At 46.5% G+C, this 20,858-nt stretch overlaps 1 protein-coding gene across 1 annotated transcript in view; it reads left to right on the forward strand.

Annotated features, from left to right (window-relative positions):
* The first annotated feature begins 4,889 nt into the window (after positions 1-4,889).
* The window catches only part of FAM169B (Protein), a 97,061-nt gene continuing 81,092 nt past the window's right edge, over positions 4,890-20,858 (forward strand). The window contains exon 1 of the mRNA XM_070775037.1: positions 4,890-4,932. Within this exon, the coding sequence (XP_070631138.1) occupies positions 4,902-4,932 (31 nt within the window). The 5' untranslated portion in view covers positions 4,890-4,901. The remainder of the gene's footprint in view (positions 4,933-20,858) is intronic.

Below are 20,858 nucleotides of genomic sequence, written 5' to 3' on the forward strand. Positions count from 1 at the left end.
AAGCAGTTTGAAAAATGTCACTCTTTTAAGGTAGCCTTTGGGGACTCAACCTTCCCTATCACTTTGCTTTTTCATCTTAATCCAGTAGGGGTGGACACACAGTTTCTGTAAAGCTAGATGGTAAATATTTTAAGCTTGTGGACCACATGGTATTTCCAGCAGCCACAGATAATATTTTATGCAAATGGTGGGTGTGGCAGTATACCAATAATTATCTGTGGTTGCTGAAATTTTAATGTCCGTGTGTCACAAACTGTTATTCTCCTTTTACTTTTTTTCAGCGATTTACAGGTGTAAAAATTATTCTAGCCCACAAGCTGCACAAAAACAGGCAGTGGGCTGGGTAGGAGCTGTATGTTGCAGTTTGCCAAACGCTGCCCGAGAATACAGTTTTTCTCCTATACAGAACATGACACAGCTGGGGGTAAAGTGACCTTGTGGTATACATGAACACATTTTCAGTTAAGTGAGCAGGTTTTAATTAAAATCAAAACAAGGATTAAGTAATTCAGAATGTTCCATCAAAAACCCATTGCTTTCTCTTTTTTTGTTAGGTTCACCAGGTGTTAAATTAGAGGAGCATTCTGAATGAATATGGTAGACAGTTTTGTTTTCAAAAATGGTACTATTTATGATTTTTAACTGCTGTGGAATTAGCTCTCTGAAGCAGTTATCAACTGATATTTTTTCTCACTCATGTGTGTAACTACTGGTTGTGCCGGGCAAGATTTGGCTCCACCACCCAGGTAAGAAAGAATCCTGAAGCTGTGCTTCATTTTGGGGGAGAGTTCAGATGCCATGTACTTATGTTTTTAACCTTCCTACTAAAGCCTCACCCTCAAATGCTTATGACATTTACTTATTTAAATATAAAAAATCTGAGACTTTTATAACATTCTGAAACAACCATTTAAAACTGTTTTGAAACAATTAGGAAACTGGTATGTTAGAGACCATATAACAATGCTGGGATTATTTTAGCGTTCCATGGGAAACTGGTTTGAAAGATAATAGTTTTTGTAACTTCACCTATGAAATTTGAATTAATAGCTTAAAAACTAGTGCTTTAAAATTTCTGACAGTCTGCTGTGATAGACTATAAATCTATTTTACTGTAAATCTCTTTCTTTGCTTCAATTACATTTACTAATTGGTTATTGCTCATATATGAGAAAATTGTTAGCTTGGGTAAATGCCAGTCTCAAATCCAGCCAGTTTTATGAGATCCAATAGTTTCTAAAATCAATTATCACAGAATCCCTAGGTAGACAATCAGATAGTCTATAAATAAGTTGTTGATTTCTAAACCATCCTCAAACAGTTTTTTTACATTTTATAGGAGAAAGGTCTGTGGATAATTTTCCTCGGTCTTGTATTTTTCCTTTGATTTTTGCTAAGTCTTGATTTTTTTTTCTTTTATTTTTAAGGACTACATTCTCTTGACTGAAAAGTAACAACTGCGGCTACAACAGTTGGTTTCTTTTTAAAATCCAATACCTCCCTAGCCCTGTTGTTTAAATACTGGATTTTTCTTTCAAATTTCACAAATACTTTGGGAATGGCTAGAACAGTTGTGTGCTTAACACTGAGGAAATTCCTGTGTAGATGACTGAGGCCATTTGAAGGACGAGGCAGCGTGCTTAACAACCTCCTGGAATGAAGTGAAGACATACTGAAAGCATGCTGCAGGCCCCTATTTTCCAGTTTACATATATGAACAATATTTTTCATTTTTCTTTGTTAGAGTCAAGGGCAATTTTGGTGTCAAAAGTGAGTGCCATGTGGCTAAGTAGGTTTGAGGATGGTTTAGAAATCAGCAACTTATTTACGGACTATCTGATTGTCTACCTAGGAATTCTGTGATAATTGATTTTAAAAACTTCGATCTCATAAAACTGGCTGGATATGAGACTGGCATTTACCCAAGCTAACAATTTTCTTATATACGAGCAATACCGATTAGTAAATGTAATTTAAGAAAAGAAAGAGCCATTAAAAATAGCCAACAAATATCAGAAATATATAGGAATAAACCTATCAAGAAATATATGAGATCCATTTATAAGAACTGTAGAACTTTGGTACCAAAAAAAAAAAAAAAAGGTAAGAGTAAAGTAAAAGTCCTGACTAAGCCAAGGTGTGCTATGTTCTTTGATGAAAAGACTCAAAAGTTTGAAGCTGTTAATATTCTGCAAGTCGGTGTTCAAAACTAGGCACAATCTCCATCAAACCTCAATCCTTAATTAGTTGGTTCTAACATTTGATGAGGGAAAGTTTGTCCTCTCACATATTTAAATACATGATAAAGCTGTGGTAATTCAAACAGTGTGCTATTGTAGAAATAGTAAAAAGAGTAATAAAGCAAGAGTCATAATGTATATAGGGATTTAATAAATGGTTAAGGAAGTAATTAAAATTAGTGGAGGAAAGAACGGACCATTTGACGGTGCTGGAACACTTGGCTATAGTGAGATGTATTCCTTACGCTACATACATAAATAAATTCTAGTTGGATTTAAAATTCAAATCTAAAGACCCCAAATAGTACAAACACTGAAAGCAAATGTAGAAGGGTTTCTTTCTAATTTGGGGGTGGTCTCAGCCTACCCAAGCAAGACAGAACACTCAGAAACTATAAAGGAGAAGAAGTATTTGACTAAGCTCTGACTTTGGGACAGAAGTTGAATAAGCAGCTGAGAAGCAGGGAACTTTTCAGTTTACAGCTCTTTCTTTTTAAAAAAGTAACAGGAATTCAGTAAGTAACCATGTAAGTAATTTTAAAAACAACACAAAAACTCAAAAAAAGGTATCAAGGTATCAAAACATGTTTGAACATGTTTTGTTCAAACAAACACTGTATGTTTTGCAGCAGGGGTTAATAAATCTTTAGCCCTATGGGCCAACAGCTGAAGTAGCATCCTTGATTTATCAGGGGCTCCACCAGGCACAGGGGCTGAAAAAGAGATTTCTTCCCACCTCAGGGACTTTGTACTTGCTGTAGCCTTGGCCATTTTCCCTTCCCACATTGCTCATTTTCCTCATGGTTTTTCCCTCCTCCCATCCCCTTTCTCTATTTTTTTCCCCTTAGCTCTTATTTAATGTACTATTCTGTTCTCTTTATCTCCTGCCCACTCTTGCCCATAAAGTAGCCTCCGTGAGGGCAAGGTTTTGTCCATCTTGTTCACGGCTGAATCCCTAGAATCTAGAACAGTATAGGCCCTAAGTTGCTTCAGTTGTGTCCGACTCTTTGTGACTCTGTGGACTGTAGCCGCCAGACTCCTCTGTCCATGGGGATTCTCCAGACAAGAATACTGGAGTGGGTTGCCATGCCCTCTTCCAGGCGATCTTCCCAACCCAGAGATCAAACCCAGGTCTTCCACATTGCAGGCAGATTCTTTACCATCTGAGCCACCAGGGAAGCCCAAGAATACTGGAGTGGGTAGCCTATCCCTTCTCCAGGGTATCTTCCCAACCCAGGGATCAACCCCGTGTCTCCTGCATCTCCCGTGATGGCAAGTGGGTTCTTTATCACTAGTGCCACCAGGAAGCCTCATAAGGCCCATAGTAGGCACCTAACAAACGTGCATTGAATGAAAACAAGGAGGTGTTAGGAGGAGATAAGTGTCTGAAATGCTACCACTCAAGAAGCTCTGTGTTTCCATCATTGTGCAAAATGAAATCTCACAGTTGCAAGAGACGAGTCAGGGTGGCTCTAAGGGGAGCCTCCAGCTCTGGACACATCAGATACTGCAGTGATATGCAACGGAAGTAAAACTGGGGCCATTTTTCATCTTCTGCTTGGGGATCCCTTGGTCTTCCTCAGGTGGGTTGCTACAAAGGTAGGGTTACACCGTGGGGAGTAGCTAAGAGGCTCCCCTGAGCCAGTGCTTGCTGGGGTGCAGGGAGAAAGCAGGGAAATGAACTCTAGACCCATCCTGGGGCAGAGGGCCAGAAAAGCTGAGGATGGAGCTGGAGGGAGCCAGGCCAAGGGCAAACTCCAGAGCTGCAGCCAAAGAAGGGGGGTGCCAGCTGACTGGCCACAGGCCTTTGGGTTCCAAGGCCACTGGCGTTTTAAAATCACCCTGACAAAAAACACTGCAACAGGCCAAAAAGAAACAGTACAGAAGCAATTGCTTCTCATTGAATTTTGCTCTCTTAAGTGAGTACAAGCTTGAATATTTAATAAATAAAATTATTAGTTATCAGAAAAAGTACTTTACAGTTGTTAGGAAAGAAACAGAAAAATGGGCAGAAAAAATTACCTGATGCCCTGGATTTGAGTGTCATTCGTTGTCTTTGAGCGTCCTTTCAACTGTATACATTTTCAAGAAGGTATAAAACCAGGGATTCTTGCCCACAGAAAAAGAAATAGTAGAAGAAAGTGGGAAGGGGCCCAGAGAGTGGGGTGCCGGACCCAGGGGCCCTGGTGAGAAGGTGAGGCTGCGAACAGCTTCTCTTCCAACAGGAATAGTTAGTGTGTGATGGTGAAAGTCGCTCAATCCTGTCCCAGTCTTTGCGACTCCGTGAACTGGGGCCCGCCAGACTCCTCTGTTCTTGGAATTCTCCAGATAAGGATACTGGAGTGGGTAACCTGGGGATCGAACCCAGGTCTCCCGGAATGCAGGAGGATTCTTCACCATCTGAGCCACCAGGGAAGCCCCAGAGGGATACTAACTACTCACTACTCCTCGGAGGTGCTGATGAGTGGTGCAAACTGGCTGTGCAAACTGTGTAGGGAGCCGGGGCCCCTAGAGACAGGTTGCAGGTCGATAGCCCCGGGGCAGGGGGCGGGGGCCATGGGGACCCGGGCAATTCAGGGCGCGGGCGGGGCCGCCGCGGTCCCCGGTGCGGGGCACCCCTGGGGACCCGGCCGGGGCGGGGCGCAGGGCGCGCGCGGGAGCATGGACGCGGAGGCCGCCCGCGGAGCCGCAGGTAAGGGGCGCGGGGCAGCCCGGCCGCCGGCCCGCCCGCCTCCTTCGCCGGCCTCCGCGTGGGCCCCACCCCGCGTATCGGGTTTCAATGGCTGGGCTGGTCCGAGCGCTCCGGGGCCCCGCGCTGCAGAGCGAGACCGTACACCGAGCGCCGCGCGCAGCCAGGGAAACTCCCCGGAGTCGGCGCCAGGGCGCCGCGAGCCGCGCACCTGTGGCCGCCGCGGAGCGAGACAGCGGGAGGTCCGGGAGGTCTGGGGCTCGGCGCGCGGGGCTCTAGCGCCCACCGACCGGAGGCGCACCCACCAAGGGGTCTCGGTCACCGTCCTCCCGACCGTTCCTAGGATCCCCGGCTGCCGGGGACCCGCGAGTCTGACGAGCTCTCTGCCTTCCCTTAACCTCGGCGGCCTAAGAAGATCACGGTTGGGGCGGGGGAGCTCCATAAAGCGTCTAGGGTGGCGGCTGGCGCCCCTGTGGCCCCCGCTCGGGGACTGTCAGTTTCGGCCCCGGCCCAGCCGGCCAGCCGGGGGGCCTGGGGTGGCGGGCGTGCCCGGGAGCCCGCCCTCTCTCCGGAGAACTCGGCGAAACCGTGTGACTTCTAAATTTGAGAGCACTTAGGACAAATACCCCGGAAAAGGCAATGGCAACCCACTCCAGTACTCCCATGGACAGAGGAGCCTGGTAGGCTGCAGTCCATGGGGTCGCGAAGAGTCGGACACGACTGAGAGACTTCACTTTCACTTTTCACTTCCATGCATTGGAAAAGGAAACGGCAACCCACTCCAGTGTTCTTGCCTGGAGAATCCCAGGGACGGGGGAGCCTAGTGGGCTGCCGTCTATGGGGTCGCACAGAGTCGGACACGACTGAAGCGACTTAGCAGCAGCAGCAGCAGCAGGACAAATACCCCAAAGCGTTTCCTGCTACCCTCAAAGAAAGGAGAGTGTGGATGGGCGCAGGCATAGACAGGGGCGGTGGATGCTCTTCTGCACCCTTCCCCGTCTCCTCGGGGACCCGCGGCAGGAAGGGCCCCGTGGCTAGTGCTCAAGGCCTCCTCGAGTCCAGTCCCGCCCTCTCACCAGCCCTGCGCCCACGTGCGGTCAGAACGCAGACTGGTCACTTTCTCCCACCACACATCTCTGTAAGAGAAAACTCAGTCTTATAGATGCTCCTTGCCTTTTATTAGAAGCCAGCAGCGGTGAATTACTTGTTTTTATAACTTGCATTCCAAAGCTGTGACTGAGTTGTTTTTCTCCAGATTTCAAATGAGGGAGTTAAGGACGGACGGTGGCCACCGCCACTTGTATGAATCAGTGACATTCCCTGTGAAAAGTTTGTCTTGGTCTAGAGATTGAGAAGGGTTTTGTCTCTAGGTTTAGAAGGAGGAGAAGTGATTTTTTTTTCTGTAGTGCTTCCTGGAAGGTTGGTTGATAGTGAGTGCTGTTGCCTGTCTATTTGAGAACTGGGGCAAGAAGAGAACATGTCTTGTTCCTTTGATATCAACTTTTTCACCTGCAAAATGGAGGAGACTTTGCCCAGTTGGGGACTTACTGTACAGAAATACCTCATGTATTTTAAATGCTTAGCAGGTCTGCACACAAAGCTCAGTTTGACTTTCTCCCCTCCCCTCCCTCTCAGAGTGGTGCCCTGAGTCAGAGTTCCTCCCAGCTGATGCCTTAGACCTGCTTATTCTACCCAGCTTTACTCCGTTTTAATGGGAAAAGTAATGGTCATTTCATCTTCTGGAAAAGTGCAGTTGGCCTAAACGGCTTCAGGATTTTCCTGTATTTATGTCAGCGTTTGCTGTGGCTTTCATGGTTGCTGATGGCCCAGATGACACACAGCAGTTGCACATTTTTCATTCCCACATGTGCTAGATTCTAATGGATGGGAGTTCTACATAGCTGAATCCATGCCCAAGCTCTGATAGCCCGTTTCCAAAAAGGGCTTCAGCCAACCATGCCTATGTGGGAATGAATCCTTTTTCTTTTAGCAAGGAGGCATGAGACTGAGAATTGTTGCTTTCAGATAAGGCTGTATGCCGGTCCCCACTTAGTTCTAGCATGAAAAGCTAGGGAAAGGGCATGTAACATTCCCATGAGAGTTGCCTCTGTATCTAGATGATGTTCCTCAGTAAAGGTGTGTCTGGGGTGGGGGTTACCCTCAATAATTCAAGACATATCCGAGGACCACACATGCAGTCTCTCTCTCTCTCTGAACGTTTGTATGTTTTTAATTTCTCTGATACTGAAGGCCTTCTTGGGTTCCAACAGACCATCTGTTGCTGTCATTTTAGCTTGGAGTATAAGAAAGGAGACAGTCAGACACAACCCAGTCCTGTTACTCCTCTCCTCTTTTACCTTGAACTTCCCTCATCTGCAAAATAAGATCTTCAACTGCCTCATGAGGATTAGATGAGACCTTGCATTCATCAGAGTGGACTGCTGGGTCTCTGGGAAAAGTTTCAGTAGACTCAGACAAGGTGCTTTGATTTTGCCCCCCGCCCCCCCGTTTGCGGAGCTTCCCAGGTGGTGCTAGTGGTAAAGAACCTGCTTGCCAATGCAGGAGACCCAGGAGACGTGGGATCGATCCCTGGGTTGGGAAGATCTCTTGGAGAAGGGAATGGCAACCCACTCCAGTATTCTTGCCTGGAGAATCCCATAGGCAGAGGAGCCTGGCAGGCTACAGTCCATAGGGTTGGTCATGAAGACTCAGACATGACTGAAGCTACTTAGCACATCCAAGTTTACCCAAATAATTGAAGTGTTTGTGAGAATCATCTGTTGTATGATCTCCATTTGGGAAATCAGTTTCGAGTTCCAGTTTAGCAAAGTTAGGTGCTGGACAGTTTGCCATTGTGACAAAAGCAGAGCTCTGGAGACAGGAAAGCCAGCAAGCAAGGAGGAAGCTTGTGTTGCGGGAACAGGGACCGTGGTGATGCTGCTAAAGGGACTGACTCTGGGAGGGTCAGTCCAAACACGCAACTTCAGAACTATTCAGCGTCTTCCGGTTGGAGACACGGAAGAGTTAGTCAGACACTGACTCTGGAGCAGGCAAGGAATCTAGAAAGGTCGGTGCTGGCCCTGCGCTCTGTCGGGGACCCCTGTTGCTGAGAGGAGGGAGCAGAGCAGATGGAGGTCTGGGGAGGGCGTCTCCCCAGGGAGGGTTAGGCTCAGGGAGGGAGAAGCTCTGGAAACCTGAGAGGGGGCTGTGGGGAGGGCCTGAGGCTGAGGGAGGTGGGCAGGGGCTGACTGCAGGGCTCAGAAGAGGGGCTGGGGTGGGGAGGCCACAGGGAAGGGGGTCCGAGGTCAGGGACCCTGAGGGCTGCCAGGCACAGCTGCTGTTTTTGAAACATTTTCAGAAAAAGAAGAGGGAGCAGGCTGAGGAGGTGGTTATGAGTGCAGGAAGGTGACTGTTCCCTCGCGTTTTCGGTGGAGACCTGAAGTCATTTTTGGTAAACTAAGCCTTAGAAGCACTTTTCTGCCTGCCAAGTATTGCTGTAAGCCCTTTCCAAGTACTACCTTAATTGATCCTCCTGTGCTATGCTGGGCTTAGTTGTGTCCAACTGTTTGTGACCCTGTAGACTGTAGCCCGTCAGGCTCCTCTGTCCATGGGATTCTCCAGGCCAGAATGCTGGAGTGGGTTGCCATTCCCTTCTCCAAGAGATCTTCTGAAGGGGATCTTCTCCAGGGGATATTCCCAACCCAGGCATCGAAACCAGGTCTCTCGAATTGCAAGCAGATTCTTTACTGTCTGTATCACCAGGGAAGCCCAAGAACACTGGAGTGGGTAGCCTATCCCTTCTCCAGGGGAACTTCCTGAACCAGGAATCGAACCAGGGTCTCCTGCATTGCAGGCAGATTTTTACCAACTGAGCTACCAGGGAAGCCTAATTGATCCTTATAGTAAATAGTAAAGGTAGATACTAATTTTATCCCATTTTACTGGTGAGGAAGCTGAGGCACAAAGATAAGTCGTTTGCCTAGTCACCTGTCTAGTAAGTGGCAGTGTTAGGGTTTAAATTGGTAGTGGTTTGACTCCCAGAGAAAGGGACCTCTCATGGGGATGACGTCTGCCCCGCTCCCCCGACCCTAAAACCAAAGCGGAGGCTCAGGAGGGTGATATTCTATGAGCCAGTTCCTTGGAGATGAACTCATGTTAGCAAAACACGTCAAAATAATTTTAAATATTCATCAGCCATTTTGATGAATATTTTGGTCAAATATTCATCAGACCCAAAATGTAGAAGTGTAGAGGTGTCCTCTCAGAGGAACAGGGATCTGGCAGATTGGGGGGTGGTGGTCTCAGTTCCCGGGGGCAAGTCTTCCCTGGGGGTTGTGGCAGAGGGCTGGACTGGGCCCTGGGAATCCTGGGCCCAGTCACTGCTTTTGTGCCCCAGGACAAGTCTCCATTGCTTCATCGAGAGGGAAGGGAGAGGATGAGACGGTCTCTAGAAGTCTGCTCTGCCGTGCAGTGCATCACCCACCTCCCGTCCCTGTAACCAGACTATCATTCTGCAGAGGGTAGGACCTTGCTGATCTTTCTGTCCTCCTGCCCTGCTGGCTGCTGGCACATGGTCGGAGCCCCTCGAGCCTCAGATGGAGGAATCATCTCCTTTTAGATGCTGGTGAAGGCCTTTGTTGGTTCCCTGGCTGTAGGGAGGGTTGCCAGGGGGATTTTGCAGATTTGTGTGTTAGGATGTCTGATGGTGCGCTCTGCTCCATCACCCCTGGGGTTGAGCGCCCCAGGGGATGTCTTTCCAGGGGTTTCGCTCTCGCTGGGAAGGCCTGGCTCTCAGTGAGTCATCTTAATGCCTGGATGTTTTGTGTGTCCCCGTCTGTTGGCTGTGATCCTTTGCCCTGTAACAGTGTCCATCCTATAGATGGGCCTTGTTCACCTCCACCTCTAGACATCAAGGGGTATTTTATGTGCATTAAATGGGGATCTCTGCTATACGAGGTCAGGCCAGAGATGGCTGGTGTCCTAACCTCCGGCTCCTGCTGTGGCCTGGCAGAATCCAGTGAATGACCGGGTGGCCCCAGGACTGGGGCTGGGAGGTGGGAAGGGGGCGGGCGGGCGCTGAGGTGTTGTCTTTCTGACCTTTGAAACCCTAATCTGGTGACTGCCTGACTAGCCTTAGCAGAGTCCCTGCCAGCAGCTGGCTCCTACCTCTTCTGATGACATTGTTATTTGTAGCTCAGCCCTGGGAAATTCCAAACAGAGGATTATAGCAAATGGCTGTGCTTTCTGCTGTGTTGTGTGGCACAGAACACAATTTTAGGGCAAAATTCAAGCACGCTTGTTGGTCAGAGGCTCCTGGCGTCATGTGATTTTTAAAGTCAGGGTTATTTTTGGGGGTTTAAGTGACTGTCAGTAGCAACTGAAGGTCTAGGGCCTTTGAATAATGCTTGTTTGGGTTTAATAGCTGTGGTTGACAAATTCCATGCCTTATGGTGTACCCATCCTCTGCTGTGGGCTTTCTTTTCAAGGCCAGCAATCAGCAAACTTCCGTGGGGGTGGCACACACAGAGTGTGTATCCAAAGGTCACTGTTCCTTCGAAATCCAGGCTTGTCTTTCTCCCCGCTTCTCTGAGTCACTGGGACTGCTCCCAGCAGACCTCATGCACTCCTTGTGCCCACACAGTAGCTTTGTTTTCTGCTTAAACCAACACCTATTGTCTGTCAAGGCATAGACTTATTTTGATGTTTCTTTGCTCCTCTGAAGCTGGGCAGCAAAGGGGCCACTGGGAATGGCTTGAGGCTGAGGGCTGGGGGCTCCCAGGGAGGGCAGAGGGGGAGCTCCTGTCCATGTGTGTGTTGGGGGCTCCCAAGGCCCAAACCCTCCTAGACCGCTTGGTTTCCTTGTCTTGCAGAAATTAAGACAAATGTGTTTTTCTTGGAAACCTAGTCTCTAACCACTACTCGCAAATTCCACAGAGAGAGAATGCTGTATTCGTTTCTCCATTGCACTGTGCTGAAATAACCCCTGAGAGTCCCTGAGGATTTCAGTGTAAGTGCTTGAGAAATCGAAGCTATGATGATGCCAGCCTTGCAGTGACTTCTGCTCACTGTGCAGTGTCCCCACCCACCATGCTCTGTGATATGCTGCTTAGGGGATCAGTTTTTTTTTTTTTTAGGGGATCAGTTTTGCCAAGTGTATGTGGGTAGAGGCATATTGGAGAAGGCAATGGCACCCCACTCCAGTACTCTTGCCTGGAAAATCCCGTGGATGGAGGAGCCTGGTAGGCTGCAGCCCATGGGGTTGCTAAGAGTCGGACATGACTGAGCGACTTCACTTTCACTTTTCACTTTCATGCATTGGAGAAGGAAATGACAACCCACTCCAGTGTTCTTGCCTGGAGAATCCCAGGGATGGGGGAGCCTGGTGGGCTGCTGTCTCTGGGGTTGCACAGAGTCGGACACGACTGAGGTGACTTAGCAGAGGCATATAGGCCCAAACAGGGAATTACACATGTTCATTTATTTCTACCTTTATGTTTTCTAGCAAGTGATTTCTGTAATGCATGTGTGTAGCCCACATTTGGGCTATTAGAATGTCTTGGAAAACCATTATTGTAAGCTCTGCAGAAGGAAAATAGTTGTTCTGTGTTTTTCCAGAATACATGATAACTGAGTAAAAATATAAAAAAATGCTTGCTAAAAGCATTAATAAAAATCTGTCCTTGTGCAAAAGCATAGACTGGTTACTTGTTGATGAATATGTTTTTAATCATAAGAGTTAAATGTGAATATTGACAGATCATCTTGTTTTCATTTCTTTCCTTTTTTGAAATTGAAATTTCCCCCACCCTGGCCCTAATTCCATTTTTTTTCCCTCTCTCCTATTTTGAAATTTAGTATCTATATTTCTGTTCTTTTAGGGGCTAACTTAGACATTTTAATATGCATGTGATTTCTAACTGATCCTGAAATGAATCAGGTTTAAACTTTCTCTGAAATCGTATAAGGGCCTTTGAATAACTTCACTCCAATTACTTCCTTTCCAGCTTCTTTTCTTTTTTCGTGTAGCACCTTAGTTCTATTACGATTTTTCTTTTAATCTCCTTAAATTAGATGTTTTTGTTCTGTATGATCATCATTGGCTTGGGTTTTATCCACATGTTTCTCGTTTTCTTTGCTCCCATTCCTTCTTGACTAATTTCCTCTTGAGGTCCATCTCCTTTCCCTTGATAAGCACCCTTTGAGAAATAACTTTAGGGAAGGTATGCTGGTAGTAAACTCAGATTTTGTTTTTCTAAATGTTTTTTATTTCGCCCGCATTGTTGAAAGTTGCTTCTGCTGGATGTGGGTGAAAGTTATCTGCTCTCTCACTTTAAAAGTGTTCTTCCATTGTCTCCCGGCTTCCATAGTTGCCACCGAGAAGACCGCCGTCAGTGGAGTTGGCCTTTTCTTGGGAGGATCTGTCTTTCCCTCTGGCTACTTTCATCTTTTTGTGTTGCTGTTTTGCAACTTGACTACAGTATGTTTAGGAGGGGAGCTTTCTTTATTTTCCCTGCTTTAGGGTTGGTTGGGATTCCAGAGTCAGAGGATTGGTGTCTTTCATTAACTCTGGAGAAATTTCAATCAAATTTCATCAAATCTTGATTTTTCCTTATTATTTTTTCTCCTTCTGAAACTTCAGTTACATGGTTGCTGGATGGACCTCATCATTCTACTCTCCATTGCCCTTAACCTGCCTTTCATATTTTCCACTTGTTCTGCCTTTCTGTGCTGCATTCTGCATAATTTCTTCAGATATGTATTTTCAGTTCATTGGCTATTTCAGACATAAATTTCTAGAAGCTCTGTTTTCTTTCCCTCTTGAATCTTATTGGGCAATTAACAAATCTTGGCCCTTTACATTCCATATTTAAACTTTTAAAAAGATATTTCACATCTCTATCTTCCATATTAGATAATTTCAATATTTGCACCCTTTGTGAGTCTGAACCTATAGTTTGTGCTGACTTTTTTGTGGCAGTTTATTTCACCATTCATTAGAGATTTTTGAAATCAGGTCTGCTGCTGCTGCTGCTGCTGTTAAGTCACTTCAGTAGTGTCTGACTCTGTGCGACCCCATAGACGGCAGCCCACCAGGGTCCCCCATCCCTGGGATTCTCCAGGCAAGAACACTGGAGCGGGTTGCCATTTCCTTCTCCAATGCATGAAAGTGAAAAGTGAAAGTGAAGTCGCTCAGTTGTGTCCGACTCTTTGCCACCCCATGGGCTGCAGCCTAACAGGCTCCTCCATCCATGGGATTTTCCAGGCAAGAGTACTGGAATGGGGTGCCATGAAATCAGGTCTAAATGACCCCAAAGCTCTTGCCCTCATGCCCAAACCTCACTGTGTGTGGTTCATCAGTGTTTTAATACCAGTTCACTTTGTAATATCTCAAGGAAAATATTTAGTATTTTAGAATAATGTACAGCTTGTTCTTCTGTTGGCAGGTTCATCAATTTCCCACTTTGAAAAGAGCTAGGATCTTAACAGCAATTAGACTGTTTCCAATGTTAGTTTATAAATGTGTCACAATATGAAAGCTACTAGTTGAATTGCACTGACTTATATGAAGTGGTGAGGCTAAAGTAGAAAGTCCGGCCCCTCACCCCCATCCATCCAGCAGCACATTCTGCCGTGTCCACTGCCACATGTAGCTCATGTCTTCTCATTATCTTCACTGTCGTCATTAGTCTAAGCCATTGTCATCATTTGTCTCAGCTTGCACTGCCTCCGATTTGGTTTCCTGCTGCAGTATGACCTGGCAGAGGTGGAAAACACACACTCCAGTTATGCCCCACTGGGGACCCTTCAGCAGCCTCCTACTGCATTTTTCTTGAAACCTGAAGCCTGGAACTTGGCCAGAGTCCTGTTACCCTGGCCTCTGCCTGCCTGCTTCCCATGACCTTACCCTTCTTCCCTTGACCAAGCACGCGGCAGGCACACTGGCTGCCCTTGAGCACTTGCCCTCTGCTCCTTTCTTCCTTCTTCAGGGGCTGCTCCTTTGGTCTGGGTGGCCCTTGGTCTTGCTTAGCACGAGGCCAGCGTTTTGTTCTTCCATCCTTCTGCTTAATGGTTACCTCCTTAGAGAGGCTGTCCCTGGTCGTTCCGCCCTGTCTCCCACCTCCCTTGTCACTCGCCTCCCTCCATGCCATGGGGGTGTTTAACTGTTTTTATGTTTCCTGACCAGGCTGTAAGTTCTATAAGAGCAGAGGTCACTTCTGATTTTTCACCATTGTGTTGACTAGCACTTAGCATGGTGTCTGGCAATTTGAAATTTCCTAAGTGATGGCCCAGTTTTATATTATACATTTATAAAGTAGCTTTAGAGCACAAAGTTTTTTCAAATCTTTGCTGTAGGGTTGGTAATGAATGTGACCTGGGTCTGATTAGACCTCTTCCTAGGACCATAGGTATCAGGAAGACCTTGGTCTAAGCTGAGGTCACCCTTGGGCAGGGACTCTGGCAGCAGATATCATAGAGGCCTCAGGGCATCACTGCTATTCTACTACGGTCAGTACTACAGTTATCACTCCTATTATTGTATTTTTAAAAACGGGTAGTGGTTTTTTTCCCTCCAAGCCTTAAAGTATAAATGACAAACAGTCTGTCGTCTTTTCACTGAAGCCAGCTCCTAGCTTCTGCCAGCCTTCTTGCAGGTGTGGCCTGGCTGGACAGTGGGCAAAGGTGTCATCATTGCCCTGTAATGCAGGTGCTGGAGGAATCCTGTGTAGGGCAGCCCGTTTAGACCACATTGACCTTGCCACTTATCTCTGTAAATTCATGTCACTCTTTCTAATTCTTACAAGATTTAAAATAGTTGTTAAAATTATTAATATATGGGCAAAAGAGTTGAATAGACATTTTTCCAAAGACAGAAATGGCCGGTAAGGGACTTCTCTGGTGGTTCAGTGGTTAAGAATCCACTTAGCAATGCAGAGGACATTGGTTCAATCCCTGGTCGGGGAACCAAGATCCCACAAGCCACAGGGCAACAAAGCCTGTGCGCTGCAGCTGCTGAGTCTGTGCACTTTAGAGTCTGTGCACTGCAATGAAAGATCCCGCGTGCCACAACTAAGACTCAACACAGCCAAAGAGAGAAAGAAATATTTAAAACAACAGCAACAACAAATGGCCGGTTAGTACATGAAAAGATGCTCCTCATGACTAATACAAATGAAAACCACAGTGAGATACAACTTCACACCCATTTGGATGGCTGTTATCAGAAAAAGCAGAAAATAACAAATGTTGGGTGAGAATGTGGGGAAATTGGAACCCTTGTGCATTGCTAGTGGGAATGTAAAATGGTACAGCCACTGTGGAGTGTGGCAGTTCTTCAAAAAATTAAACATAGAACCAGCATGTGATCCAACAATTCCACTTCTGAGTATATACCCAAAAGATGTGAAAGCAGGGACTGGAAGAGATATTTCTAGATCCATATTCATGGCAGCATTATTCACAATAGCCAAAAGGTGGAAGCAACCCAAGTGAACATCAACAAATGAATGGATAAGAAAAATGGGGTGTGTGTGTGTGTGTGTAAAGCAGAGTATTATTCAGCCTTTAAAAGGCACATATTTTAAACAGTGCCATACTGAGCACTCGCTGCCATTTGTGCTGGTACACAATGTGTGGTCCTCGACATGATATAAATTAGGAAGTATGCAAACTGGTAAAGGCCCTGCTGGAAATCTCAAAATCTGGGTTTGAGTCTCAGCTCCATTACTAACTTTCCATTGCTGAGTGTGTTTCCATATCTGAAAAATGGGTTTAATTTTTTGTTCTTTCTTAACTTCAAGGAGCTGATGTAAATTTCAAACAAATGAGGAAGTGCTCTAGCCCTTTTATTAACTGGAAAAAACTATTCAAGTATAAGGTATAAAAGGGTACATTTTAGTGTAAGAATACACCACTTTTTTTTCTTTTAATGCTTTCTTTCCCAACCAGTACTTGAGAAAATTGTTTATCCACAGAAGGTGGAATGTTAACTTTCTTTTATATGTCTTCTGTTTAAAATTGAGCTAGTACTCACCTGGATGCAGATATTTCTGTTCAGCAGGTACCTCTTCATCTACTTTTCAGTTTTGCACAGAAAAGACCAATGCCTTTATAAAAATGTAGCTTTCTCCAGAAATAGAGACAGATGCAGGGAACAAACATGTGGATATGTTGGGATTGACATGTCTATACTACTATGTATAAAGTGGATAACTAATGAGAACTGACTGTATAGTAGAGGGAACTCCACTCAATACTCTGTAGTGACATAAATGGGAAGGAAATCCCAAAGAGAGGGGATACATATAGCTGATTACCTTTGCTGGACAGCAGAAACTAACAACATTGTAAAGCAATTATACTCCAATTTAAAAAATGTAGCTTTCTCAACAGATTCGCAAATATTGGGACGTAACTGCGCCTTCACTAAGTGGCTCACTGTCTAGGTTTAAGGTCATTTCTCTCTTCTCCATTCATTCTCCATGTGTAGCAGTCTGGGTGATAAGGCTGGGTATTTAAAAAAAGAGGCTCCAGCTTAATCTACAACTGTGTCATGGAGACTGAGGATTATTTTACTTTCAGTTCTCCTTGTTGCTTTGCACAGGGCTGAACATGACAGATAGAGACCCAGCTTTTGTTTTCTTTAGAAATATTATTGTTAGCAGTGTAATAAATGGACATATAGGGATGTGTGACTTCTGGATGAAAGTTTATAAAGTCGTCTAACAGTCACAGTTTTTCGGTGGGTTCTGAGAAATGTTATTCTGTGACTACTGGGTAAAAGCATGCTGGTGATGAGTTATTTTTTTCCTCTCGTTGTGTGCTGTGTGGTTTAGGGCTCTGCTTCCATGCTGGACAGCTGTCCCCTCCCCCACCACATTTTCCCACCAGCTCAGGACTGCCACGTGTTGTGGTGGTGTTACTGACACTGGAGTTTGGTATTTTTACAAGTTCCTGGTCAGTTAAATTCAGGATACAAAGAATCAGGCTTTCCATGTTTTCCTGAGTATGTGCCAAAGCCCTCTTCCTTCCTGGTAAAGGTTAGACAAATAGGGCACCGTAATGCTGACCACGTTGGGTGGAAGGGCTCAAGTTCAGGGGCAAGGCGGGCCTGAGCTTCCTGCAGCTATATCAGGTGAGGCCCCCTCTTCTGTTACCATTTGTGAGACATTTGAGATGCTATTTCCTCCTGTCTGCCCCCGTAGGGCTCCACATTTGTCCCCCAAAGTGACACCTCTTTGAATGCAAAGGGAACAGTCTGTTTCAGACCCATCGCATCTCCTTTTGAATGATTCAGAGGGAAAAATAGTTTTATCTTTGTATCATTTGCCTAAGAATAAGATGCACCAATGCTCAGATTATGAGACCTTCATATTAAAAGCAATTAGGATTACATAAATCTTTGTGTGGGTGGCACACAAAGACATCTGCATATTTTACCATCTTAGGTTTGGGTGGGACAAGTGATTTATTCTCAGCCAAGGCAGTGACAAGTTGCAAGTTGGCCAATACTGAATCTGTGATAACAGAGCAACAGGCTCCCTGTCAATTCCCGGCGATGAAACCTACCCTGCTACCTACCACCTGCAGACCTTTCTCAGCGTTGCCTCTGTTCCCTGACAACTTTGCTCATCTGCTCAGAAATTCTAACATATTCTACATTCTGTCTTCCAACTTTTTTTTTTTCAATTCTTTGCTAAGAATATTCTGGCAATCAGCTGCTTTTCAAAAACCAACAAAAATATCCAAGTGTGTCTTTGCTTCACCTTCTGTTCTCGCCTTCTCCAAGTGGAGGATTGCTCTGCTGACACCAAGCTCCCCTTGCCTGTGGTCTTTGGGCTGCAAACATTGGCACGTTTGCTCTCTAAGAGTGATGGGTTGTCTGGCCCTGACATCATGTCATCTCACTTTTCTTTAAGGTGTCATTTGTCATCTGTTAGTGTTCTGGAGCGGGGGTCCCTAGTGAAGTAAGTTTGGGAGATAAACGCTGGATTAAGAAAATCCCATTGCTGCAAGGTTTTTAAATGTCCTGATTGCTGATAGGTGCATAGAACCTCCAGCAGTGAGCTCTGAGCATCACAGCAGGTCCCCTTTTCCCAACTTGCTGGTCTCAGAAACCTCCTTCCACAGCCTATCTTGTGAAGCTAGTGTTCCAGAGAATATATGTGTGAAAACACTGGCAGGATACAAGGGAAGTCGGGAACCTTGGATTCTTTGATATTAAATAAACCCCAGACACTCCCTCACGTAACTGTGGGTATTTCTCACTGTGCAATGGCCCTCTTTAAAAATTAAATGTAATCAAACTTCAAGTTAAAAGTAGTTCTCAGTTTTGAGGTGTGCTGTGGAGGGTCAAGATGAAGTTTGCATTTGTAAATACCGAACTTTCTTAAAGCAGACAGCTTGAAAGTGCATTTTTGAGGTGCATGCCTCACTGGGAATCAGGGACCCTGCCGAGTTCCTGCTGCTGAATTCTAAGCCATGCAGGTGGCATTTGGAAAGCTTCTCCTTTAGGCACTACCCTGCCGAACACCTGGGTGCAGAGACTTCTTGTCAGATGCCCTCTCTCTGGTTGGCATGGAGGAGCTGAGCTCTCTGTCCAGCTCAGAGGAAGGCACTTAACGCCCCTCAGCAGATTTCTCCTGTAATAAGGTTTCCTTCTTCTAATAATTTCCTTTTAGAAGCAAACTACTTTGGATGAAAACAACCAGCCTGATGATGTGAAAAAGGAAAGAAAGAAAAATTCTGTGCAAGTGATATCTGCTCTTAGCCAATTGTTAAAAACAAAAGTAGCGGACTCTAATTTTGCATCCTTAAAATTGTTTTCACGTATAATCATGAGCAAGAATTGTTCTTTCTGTAGTTCAAGAATGACAACTCCCAGCCAGTTTTTTCCAGTGATATACGCCACGCGGTTACTGACGGGGTGGGGGTGGGGGGGCTCTCAGTAAAGTCAGATTTCTTCAAGAGTGGGGTTAGCAGAATTTAGAATCTCCTTATTAATGTTTCTCTTAATTGTAGACCCATAACGAGAAAAGTTGCACTTTGCTAAAATGGAAGAATTTTCCTAATCTTTGGCGTGAGGTGGTGTTTGGAGAGAATATCCTGCAAGTGATACTGAATCGGTAGTTAGGGGCAGAGCGTTGATCCTTTTCAAAGTCTTCATTAGTTGGCTTTGGTGTTTACATTGAGAGGACCAAGAAATGCTAGAAAAGCTCTGAATGCTAGGACTGGTGGCGTGGCTGACGGATCAGCAGTGGGTGACGGGCAGTGGCTCGGAAGAGTGTGGCAGGCCCCTTACCAGCCCTGGAAGCTCAAGCTTTGGTATGAAGATTCTGAATGACTTTGGCATTTTCCCCGGAAGAATGCTTTAAGACAGACCTTTGCTTTTGTTTTTCGGGTGACCAGAGCCAACATGTGCTTAGAGTGAATTCTTACATGCGGGGTTGGTTTGGGGATTTCAATTTCTTTACGGTCTGCACTGAATTATCATTTCAACTGTGTGCCTTTTTTCATGAAAGCATTTTACATTGCATTGAAAAGATTACATTCTTTTGGCTTTGGAAAAATATTTCCTGTTGGGTTCAAACCATTAAAGCCTCTTAGCCTTTTGCTTCTGGAAGCCCCTGCCTGGGTCTGCCTTCCCTCAGCAGCTGGGCGGCCGGCCGGGCTGCCTGAGCGCATGCGGAAAGCGCTCAGACTTGTTTACTCCCTGCGGCCTCCTGCCCGCTGGGAGCGCCCTGCTCGGGGAGGCTGGGCGGGGGGCTTCCTTCCTCCCTGTGTGAGGGGGGCTCACCAGCCCGTGTTTGCGTGTGCCTGTGTGTATGGTTGTGCGTGCCTATGTGTTTGTGTGTGCCTGTGTGAGTGATTGGGTGTGCCTGTGTGTGTGGGTGTGCCTGTGTGTGTGCTTATGTGTGTCTGTGTGTGTGTGCCTGTGTTTGTTCCTGTGTGTGGGCCTATGTGTGTGTGATTGTCTGTGTGTAGCTCCTGGGTTGGGGAGGCCCCCTCCCCTCTCCTACCTTAAGCAGCTCCGGTTTTTGCTCCCACCCAGTTTTCCAGAAAGCTCACCCAAGCATTTTCCATGTAAGAGGAAATCTGCCCAAACTTTTCAGATGGGGCCTTCTCCCCGGAGAGAAGAGAAGGAATTAAAGCCCCAAAGGCTGCAGGATCACAGCTCCCCGCTGTCCCTGGCTGGCTTAGGGTGCTTCTTCCTTCTCGAGGTGCAGGGGTCTGGCCCAGCTTAGAGTTCTGAAGGGGAACCTAGCATGGCGGCCACGTTGCTGTGGGTATTGAGATGTTTGGATATTCCTTTGTTGGACGGTTAGTGTTTTCCTAGAGGCAGCCCCATGCAGCCCCATGCTCACGCCATCTGGCTGATTGACTTTGCTGGGTTTCTGTGGAGAAGACCCCCCAGGGGCCTGCCCCTGGGCTGCAAAGCAGTAGCGCCCTGAGGCACCAGGGTGCCCACTGGGTTTTTTGAGGGGCTCTCCCAAGTCCGGCAGCACACCCGGCCGGGGGATGATTTCATGCTGCTCAAGGAGCAAAAGATGTTCACTGCATTTCTCCTGACCACATGCGACCAGAGCCAATGCCAGGCAAGCTGTGACAGCCTCGGGGGCAACCCAGTAGAGGGTCTCGGGTGAGGTACCTCTTCCTGAGCCTCTCCGGAAAAGCTGGGCGATTACACTGTGCTCCCGGTCCCCTGTAGCCAAGGGTCTCAGCTTGCATGCGCGCGCGTGTGTGTGTGTGTGTGTGTGTGTGTGTGTGTGTGTATGGACGGGCAGGGTCAGGGGGCATCTGTAAGGCTCTTCTGGCAGCCCTCAACCTCACTGGAGTGGACTGAAGACCTGCGTCTGACACACACCTCTCCCAAGACGCAGGCTGGCGCCAGAGAGGACAGGCCAAGTGGGATTTCCACTTGCTCCTCCAGA

The sequence above is a fragment of the Bos indicus genome, chromosome 21 (genome assembly GCF_029378745.1).
Source record: "Bos indicus isolate NIAB-ARS_2022 breed Sahiwal x Tharparkar chromosome 21, NIAB-ARS_B.indTharparkar_mat_pri_1.0, whole genome shotgun sequence".
NCBI classification, from domain to species: Eukaryota; Metazoa; Chordata; class Mammalia; order Artiodactyla; family Bovidae; genus Bos; species Bos indicus.